Source organism: Acanthisitta chloris, unplaced genomic scaffold (genome assembly GCF_000695815.1).
Source record: "Acanthisitta chloris isolate BGI_N310 unplaced genomic scaffold, ASM69581v1 scaffold6865, whole genome shotgun sequence".
Lineage (NCBI taxonomy): Eukaryota > Metazoa > Chordata > Aves > Passeriformes > Acanthisittidae > Acanthisitta > Acanthisitta chloris.
This window is the reverse complement of record NW_008671999.1, coordinates 1-9,408: the sequence shown is the minus strand read 5'-3', so window position 1 is coordinate 9,408 and position 9,408 is coordinate 1. Positions and strand designations below refer to the sequence as shown.

At 54.0% G+C, this 9,408-nt stretch overlaps 1 protein-coding gene across 1 annotated transcript; it reads right to left on the bottom strand.

Moving 5' to 3' along the window:
• Window positions 1–1,743: 1,743 nt before the first annotated feature.
• On the bottom strand, window positions 1,744–4,734 carry LOC103801890 (leucine-rich repeat-containing G-protein coupled receptor 6-like; the record flags this gene model as incomplete). Its single annotated transcript, XM_009074326.1, has 2 exons — window positions 1,744–2,981; window positions 4,654–4,734. Coding segments are annotated over 2 exons (1,319 nt in total), but the record flags the coding sequence as incomplete, so codon positions are not given.
• Window positions 4,735–9,408: the final 4,674 nt, after the last annotated feature.

Genomic DNA, 9,408 nt, shown 5'->3' with positions numbered 1-9,408 from the left:
CTGATCTCAACTTTTTCTTCTTGAGATAAGACCTCAGGGCTGATGTGAAGAGGAAGGAAGCAGAGCTAGCTCTGGCTGGCCAATGTGGCTTTGCATGGGAGACCTCCTTATGACCTCCTTATGCTTTGCTCTGTCCTGCTTATGGACTCAAACCCCCGAGCAGCAGATCACGGTGTACAGCAGGTGGGTCTGGGCCACAGGATCTGGAGAGGGATCCTGGTGATGTAGTTCTGCAGCATAAATGTGGGTGGTTTGGCTCTCCCCCCTGGAGAAGAGGGGTGAGGAGGATGCGGCAGCTCAGGTGGACACAGGGCAATTCCCAACCCTCATTCAGGCAATACAGACAGCGCCCAAGGCACAAAGCCCAGCCAGGCTGGGAGGGGAGGCACCTGCCGAGAGAACCAACAAGGTGCTCCTCACAGGCAAGAGGACAGAAAGCAGCCACTAGTCAGCAATGGGGCTCATTTATTATCTCATGAGAACGAGTGACAAACAGCTGCAGTAACGTCAGCAGAACCAAAGCTTTGCCCAGGGCCTGAGCCCTGAGCGAGGGCTCTCTGCTGCGCCACCGCACTGCGAGGGCTTGTGGTGGACAGGATGGATTTGGGAGATCCCTGAGCAGGGAGTGAATTTGAGGCTGTTCCCAGTGGCCTGTGTCATCTTGATGCCATCATCCCAAAAAGATGCCTGACCTTGAAATAGGAAAAGGAGAATTCAGCCCCCAAAATGGGTATACTGTGTATGGGACATGTACCCAGAACTAACAGCCTCTTCCAGGAGTGAGGTTTGGGGACACTGAGGGAGCCAGACCCATTTTCACCACACTTGACCAGGATCCAGGTGACTACAGACAGGAGTGCCCCAGGTGCTGCAGTGGGTGAAGGTGGGGTGGTGGTGAAGGTGGTGGCAGAACACTGTGCCCTTGGGCACCTTGGCCAGGTGCTGCTGAGTGACCTCAGGCACAGCACAAGGGTTTTCCTGGGAAACTATTGGAACGTGGCTACCGTGGGGTTCACAGAGCCCTTGTGATACACTGTGGGTCAGTTTGAAAGAGGGGCTGAGCGCCCCCAGCTCCTGGTATTAGCTGGAATTGGGACTTCTGCCCAACCCGTGAGGCTCCCAGTGGAGACTCCTAAAACAGAGGTGGTTCAAACCTCAGGCACACACATGGATATGCTGCTTTTAACCCCCTTCTGCTCTTCCAGATGATGGCGTGGAGCAGACACCAGCCCATTTCCAGGGATCTGTGAGACCTGCAGAGAGCCCCAGAGGAGAAGGCCTGAGGTCCCCGTGGGTTTCCATGTCATCACAGTTGGCCATTTCCATGTGTTGCCACAGAGCAATGACTTTTGCTAAGATGTCTCTGCCTGGAGAAGACACACGTGGCTTTGCTGCAGGCTCCTCCTGGCTGGCGATGCTGCAGGACGAGGAGGAGGAGGAGGGTGGCCCTGCCCCACCTCCTGAGCTAGTGTGGCTCTCTGCCAGGCAGTCCCTAGCAGGAGAGACACACAGGGGTTGTCTCCTCCCATGGCCAGCCCTGAGTGTCTGGAGCTCAGTCAGAGCCCTTCCAGGCGAGGGGCACCTGGCAGAGCAGTGCTTGTGGCCCAGGCAGGTATGATGGGGGTGAGGGTAGACAGGTTGTACTGGTGCCTTACAGGGAGCAGCCTGTGTCTCCTTGCTGGCCCCTGGCACTGCCCTCGGCATGCGCTGTGGGGCTGTTCCGCACGGCTGCTCAGAGGAGGTTTATAAGTGAGATGTGTAGGGTGGTGTGGGTGGGGAGGGGAAGAAGGTTATCCTCAGGCTGCTGCTGGACAGATCTCGGCTCTCTGAAGTGATCAGCACCTCACTGTCATTGAGGCAGGGGCAATGCTCGGAGAAGCTCCTCTCCTTCCCCCTGGTGCCCACCCGCTGCTGGCAGGGGATGAGCGTCATGGAGGGGAAGCTGTAGCTGTCGAGGATGGGGTGCACTCCCAGGGAGTCAGGTGTCTCAAACATGTGGTCGATGTCAGAAAAGCTCACCAGAGCTTGCGTAGAGTCATAGGAACTTTTTTCCATGTCATCAGCCCCGCAGGACTGGGGGAAGCTCCCCTTGTCCTGTCCCTTCTGCCTCAGCAGGCGAAGGTCATCTCTGAAGTGGGGGTTGAAGAGCAGATAGAGCAAGGGATTCAGGCAGGCAGGGAGGGGCAGGACCACGAGGAGGACGGATTTGATGACCTCTGGGGTGATAAGGAAGAGGTTGAGGGTAGAGGAGAAGGTGAGGAAGGCCACTGGGCAGTAGAGGAGGCAGTTGGTGAAGATCAGCCAGGCCACATGCTTGACCATGGCGCAGTCCCAGACAGCGCTGAACTCCCCCTTCAGCAGGTTGCAGTAGAGTCGGATGTAGGTGCCGGTGATAGTCAGGAAGCAGAGCATGTTTGTCATCACCAAGGCCACAGTGAAGCCCAGGGTGGCAGGTTTCCCATCTGGGATGGGATATGGGAGGCAGAGAGGGGATGCTCCATATTCCCCAATGGAGAAGAGAGGCAGAACGGCAGCCATGGAGGACAGCAACAGGCAGCAACAGGCAGCAGCCTTGACCTTGCCTAGGGAGGATGACTTGCCGTAGCCCCTCACACAGGAGGCCAAGATGCTGCACTGTACAGCAGCCAAGGTGAGCAGAAAGATGGCAGCCTGGGAGGCAAACACGGCCAGGAACCCTGTGACCCTGCAGCCTGCACCTGTCTCCCATCGGGCGCCGTACGTGGCAAAGTGGCCGTAGGTGAGGGCGTCCACGAGGGCCAACATGCTGCAGGAGATGCCAGTCAGCATGTTGGCCCCAGCAATGGAGCCAATGATGAACTTGACCGGAGAGAGGTAGCTGGGAGAGGCAAAGACAGCCAGGATGACCAGCCCATTGCACAGCACCGAGACCAGCACGATGATCCACACTCCAAGGCGGATGACCCAACTCTCAAACAGCTGATCGCAAGGCTTGAAGGGACCTGGAAGACAACAAACCCCAGAGTTATACCTAGCAGAAACCGCTTTGCTCACAGCAGTGGACAGGTCCAGCCCTGTCCTGGCCCCACCAGCCCCAAGAATGCTGAAGCATGGAGCACATGGCATTGTCTGCTCTCCTCTGCAGCTGCCTCTTGGCTCTGTCCCTGCACTCCTGTCCCCACACTGGGGTGCCTCTGGCATCCTCTCAGATCTTGTCTTGGGCAGAAACAATGTGCATGGAGAGGTCAAAGTGGAATGTGAGAAATGGCAAACTTATCAGAGCTCCTAAGACATGAAAAGGTTGGGACTGCAGACCCAGTAACACTCTGGTGTCATCCTGGCATTTGGGCCCCTCTGCCATTACCGACTCCTTCTCATGTGCCCCCTGGGATCTGGGAGTTAGTGGTGTGGAGATGTGTGAGATCTGTCAGGATGTTGCATCCTGCTCGGGCTTCACCAACCTCTGCCTGTACTCTCAAGACCTTGGCTAAAAGGTGTCTGACTCTTCCTGCATGAAAGGCCTCTACAGAGAGAGGATGGCCACGAGGAGGTGAAGTGTTTGTGCAGGACGGAGACAGCAGGCAGGGAGGAAGAGAGGGAGGGAGCTGGGGTGGCAGGGAAGGGACAGAGGGAGACCTCAAGGAGAACATGGGAGGACATCAGGAGAAAGAATGGTGGTGGATAGACATGAAGAGCAGGACGAGTGAGTAAGGGAAAGTCATGGAGTGGTAAAAATGGGACTGGTGGTGGATGTTGTTTGCCAAAGGAAAAGGAAGAGTGGGGAGAGAGAGAGAGAGAGAGTGCAATGGGACAGAGTTGCCTCTGGGAAGGATTGGAATGTTGTACCGAGGGGCTCAGCAAAACCAAAAAACAGGATGGGAGAAGATTTAGGTGGTAGAGAGCAAATGAAATTAGAGGAAATGGATAAATCTTGTTTGCCTCAAAGGAGATGGAGCCCAGAGCACCAGCACCTCTGGGTCCAGGCAGCAGCACATGCTCTCAGCTAAGATCTATTCCTTCTTGTCTCTTTTGCAGCAAACTTAGTGGGACAGCTGCTGAAAACTCTGTCCCTGCCAGTGTCCCACAGCTGCCTGGATAGAGATGTGCCTCTCCAGCCTCCAGTTGTGCTAGTGTGGGACCCCACTGAGCTGTGAACAGGGACAAAACCAGAAGGCAGCTTCCTCAAGTCCCAGCCAGCTTGAGCCTGCTGCAGTGTTTGTGGTGGGAATCAGGAGGATGTGGCTGGGAGCAGTCCAGCACCTCCTGCTCTCCCTTTCTCAGGAAACAGAGCAGAGTTCCCCTGCTGTCTGCAGTGCCACAGGAATGATCAGGAGATTAAGGACACGGTCTCGCAATGCAGTATCCCAGGCTGGCTGGGACAAAGCCAAGTCTAAGTTGTGCAAGGGAACAGGGACTTGTGGAGAGTCAGAGTCTGAGTGCAACAGGTTGGTAGATGGAGATGATAACTGGGATTCCTCCTCAGGCATCCCCTGACCTTGTCCTCTCCTCATAAGAGGGCAGCTACACCTGAGTGGGAAAAGGAAGGTCCTCACTTGTCCCCAGTTTGGCCTAAGCCCAACCATTCAGCTGATCTGAAGGGTGGTGGGAGATCCTGGGGATTTATAGAGCTCAAAGGATCCCAGCTGAGTTCAGTGGGTTTCCCTGGCTGCTCACCGGGGCTTGGTGTGCACTGAATAGTGGGGTGCAGCTTTGATTCCTCAAGGTCCAGCTGGAGGTCATCTGCATCTAGGTCATCTGGGGAGAAAACAAGGAGAAGTGATGCTCAGAGAAGAATGAGCAGAGCCATCGGGGCTAACTAGGCCAGGAGCTTTTCCTGCTGCCTGTCCTCCACACAGACCTTCCCAGCCAGTCTCAGCCCACAAGTTCAAAGGAGTTGTTGATGTCCAGTTTTCCCCCTGCAGTCACTGCTGTAGAGGGAGAAGGTCTTGTAAACGTTGATGAGTTGCAGTGTAGCCAGCTTTTTGGATACTCCCAACATTTGAGTGTAAGAGCCCCAGATCCCAGAGCTGTGTGACTGTGGTTCCCTCCTCCCAGCATGTGTTATTAAAAGTGAATAAATACTCCAGCCTGTGTGGTTACAGAACACAAAGCCTTCAAATGCATCTTCTCCATGGGAGCTTTCTGGGCAGGCCTTGTCCCTGCTCATGACCAGGGACTTTGGGGTTTTGTTCAGAGAGGGCCATTAGCCTCTTCTTGCAGCACAAATTCTTTGTCAGCAGCCGCCACCACCACCAAACAGCTCAGCAACAAAGAGACAAGGGAGCCCAACACTTATTGCTTTATTTTAGGTCCTGTGAGTTCTTTGGACTGTGGTGCCTTAGTTTTAATCCTGGAGGTTCCCAGGATTTGCTGAAGTGGGATTGGGAGTGGTTGCCCATGGTTGCACTCTGCATCCATGGGGTTTGTGCTGCCAGACAGCAGAGCCCAGCCCTGGGCCAGCACCTCTGTCACACCAGCTACTGAACCTGAGCCAGGCTTGGGCTCACTGAGGGTCAGGCAGAGACCTCCTGGCTGAAGAAGCTGCTGGAAGGGAATGGGGCTGAGACCTCACCCATGTTTTCAGTGTAGGTCATCACCAAGGTGAATGGCATCCTCTCAGTCTAACCCAAGATGTGCTTTTCTACTGTGTTTCTTGCTCCTCTTCTCAAGCTCCTGCTGGCTGGCAGTGCTGGGACACAGTGAGGACTGCCCCATCCCCACCCATGGCACAGCATGGCCTTCTGCTCTCAGTGGAGATCTTTGGAGGTTTTTCTGCCAGCACGAGGAAAGGAAAAGGATGTGGTTTTCTGCTTGCTGCTGCCTAGTAGCCAGGGAGATGGATCTGTGGCTGTGGGATGAACTCTCCCTTGGATGAATGGACTGATGCTGGTGCCCAGGTGTGCACCTGGCAGCTCAGACACTTGGCAGCTCAGACACTGGCCAGAAAGGCAAGTTTCCACAGTGCTGAAGATGTGGCTAACCTGAGTGGGATTTAGTTGCCTAGTCTGTTTAGAAGTGGTGCCTCTCATGAGGTCTGCTCCCTGCCTGTGTTTGGAAAACGACTGGGGTTATTTGATTAAGGAATGATGACAAACAACGTGCTATCTTTAGTGCCTCCTGACAAGCTTTGTGGCTTACTCGGCTTCAGGGAGCTTTGGGAAAAAAAATAATTTTTAAAATCTGTGTAAGAGTTGAAATATTGCTCCTGCTTTGGAGCCTGGCAAGGAAACACTCACAGTGGGATGGAAAAATATTTCATCCTTGTATTTTATAGGCTTATAAATCTCCAGTGTCTTTTCCAGCCACATGTGGAGGCTGTGATGTGCAGTCACGACACCCAAATCACACAGACACAGACCCCCCCCCCCGAGACACAACCCTTGGGAAAGTGTCACCTGCCTCATCCCTCCTCTCCTCAAAGGGCTGGTTTGGAGCCCAGGTTAAACATTTGCATGAAGTGAAGAATGATCTTTTGTTTTGCCTGGACTCCTGAGCCTGTGGGAATTGCAAAGCAATCCCTGGGCAGCACAGTGGGATTCAAAGCAAAAAATGCACCTCTCTCTTCTGGAAACCAGCAGTGCTCCAGCCTGGGAGCTGTGGAGAAGGGAAAATGGCTGTTGTGTCCTAGCAAGGCAAGGAGTAGTTTTTGATTTGGGTTGTGCTGAGCTGCCTCCACTTGCTGAGGTCTCATGGAGAAAAAAAACCACTTTGCCAGTAGTGCCCTTTCCATGGAAAATGGTTCCAGCTGGGCTGACTGTGGGAGGAAGAGGAGAATTGTTGGAGAAGGGGTAGAACAAAACCCACTGGGCTAGATGCGGCTTCCTCTGTACTGCTGTGTGCCTCAGCCAGGACTGCCCCCGGGGGAACTGCAGGGAACTGCCCTTTCCCTCTGAGTTAGGGCACAAGTGGCTGCAAGGGCAGGTGCTGTCTGGAACTTGAGTAGCCTGCTTGAATGACAGAAGTAGGAAAAGTATAGCTCTAAGGACCCTCCAGGGTTTGCCAGGCGCCTGTAGAAACTCATTAGTAGCTTTACAAACTGTTGAAGGTGCTGGGCTGGGGCAAGCAGTGTCCTGTTGCCAAGGATAACTGTACATGTCTGCTCTCTTCTCACTTGCCATAGCTTTTTCCATTATTGCACATACTTCCTTGTGAGTGAACACATCCCTTTCCATCCTCAAACCAGGGGTCCTGAAGGGAGGTGCTGGGATGGTGATGGAAGTGGCCCATGGCAATGGTAGTACTTGCATTTCTGCTCTCCCTCTGCAGCCAGTGCTGGGAGCTGTCAGGGGGTGCTGGGGGATCTCCTGGGTGACAGACCCAGAGCCATCTTTGGGCTACTGCCCAGTCACAGGGGACAGATCTGGAACAGGGAGTGTCTGCCAAACACTGCTGATTGTAATCCAAAGAGGCTGAGAGAACTGGGATTGTTCAGCCTGGAGAAGAGAAGGCTCTGAGGTGACCTTATTGCAGCCTTCCAGTACCTAAAGGAGCTCCAAGAAAGCTGGAGAGGGACCTGGGACAAGGACATGGAATTATATGGAGGGGAAATGACTTCATACTCACAGAGGGCAGGGTTAGATTGGATATCAGGAAGAAATTCCTCCCTGTGGTGAGAGGGGTGAGGCACTGGCACAGGTTGCCCAGAGCAGCTCTGGCTGCTCCATCCCTGGTCCCAGGCCAGGTCGGACAGGGCTTGGAGCAACCTGGGCTAGTGGAAGGTGTCCCAGCCCATGGCAGGAGCTGGAATGAGATGAGCTTAAGGTCCTTCCAACCCAAACCAATCTGTGATTCTGAGCGCAAAAAATGCTGGAAATGGGACCTTACATCTCTGTTGTGACAAGGTGAGAGAGTGATGAGCCATGCACTGACCACACTCCTTTGGGCCTTAGGTGGCTGTTGCTCAGATGTGAATGGACACACCTGGGTGGTGGTCAGTGGGTTCCAGGCATCCAGGGCCCTGGGAGGATGGGAAAGAGCTGAGCTGGCTCTGAGGTCCATGGCACCACATGTGCTCTGTGGCTGGAGTAGACATTCCCTTGGATGCTGGGCTTGGCTGAGGGCTGGATGTGGGAGCAGGACAGGCTGCAGGAGCCATTGCCTGGCAGCTGGAGCAGGGTTGGGCCATCTGGACCCCATTTCTTGCCCCTACACTGCTGCCTGGCTCAAGTCACCTTTCACCATCCGACTGCGAGGGGCTGTGGATGCGCTTGGGAAGGGCTGGAAGTACCATGAAAGGCTGAGAGGACAGAGCTGTCTGGAACTATTCCCTGTCCCTCTCACAAGTTCCCCCACAGCATCCAAAAGCCTCAGTGCATACTGCCAGGACACAGCCCGAGGGGTTTCCTTTGAACTCGACCACTTTCCCTCTTGCATGAAAGGAATGTTTGAGAGCTTTTATCCTCTTTAATGAGGAAGTGTTACAAGGGTCATATAACCCAGCTAAATGCCATCTGTGGCCATCACAATGGGAGCTCTGGGAACAGAAATAAAGCAACGATTAATTAAGTAAAACAGCAATGTCACAAACCCCTCATCAGCCAGAGCTGACCCTGTGTGGCTGAATGGTAAGCAGAGTCATCTGCAAAAGCAGCACATGGTCAGGAAGGATGTTCCAGAGTATTTCACATTTGCACCTCTCTGCTTTGATATTTAAAGTCAAATCCAATGCTTTAACATCTGAAAATGGGATCCTGTATGAGCTGCTAAATAGCCTTATCTGGCACATCTTAGAATCAGTCAGAATTCACCTCCAGTACCAGTATCTCATGAACACGCCACACCATCCATGAGCCTGAGACTGGCTTGGAGGCCTGGGTGCCTGTGGTAGGTGTTGGTCAGCTCACAGGGCCAGGAGAGCATCCTCTGAGACACCACAGGCTCTGGTGTCCAGCAAGAGCAGGTCTGTGAGCAGCACTGTGGGCCTCCATCACAAAGATCTGTAGCTTGATGGGCAAAGCCCCAGCTATCTGCACCAGGACAGTCACAGCATGAGCTGCATTGCTGGTGCCAAAACTGACCTAGCTGAGAAGAAATTCCTGCAGCAATGGCCATAACATGTGGCTCCTCTGTACCCTCTGCCCAGTATCACCACCAAGGCTACGATGCTTCCCAGAGCACACTGTGCCAATAGGAATCACACTTGCTGCTCTCTGGCTGGACTTTGTACATGTGATCTATGAAGGATCAGGGCAGGAATAGGCACACAGGGCTCAAGTCACTCACTGGCTGTGTCACAATGTGTCTGGGTCATCCTGCCTGTAACACAGAGTGCAACAGCTCTGGATCAATATCTGTCCTGCCTGATCCAGTCTGGATCCAGTCCTGCCTGCTCAGAGTGCGGGAGGAGACTGCAGAGCCCCTGGCTACGGGAGCAGGTGGGCCAGGGGCTCCCCAGGGACTCAGCCCTCTCTCCATGTCATCATAGAATCA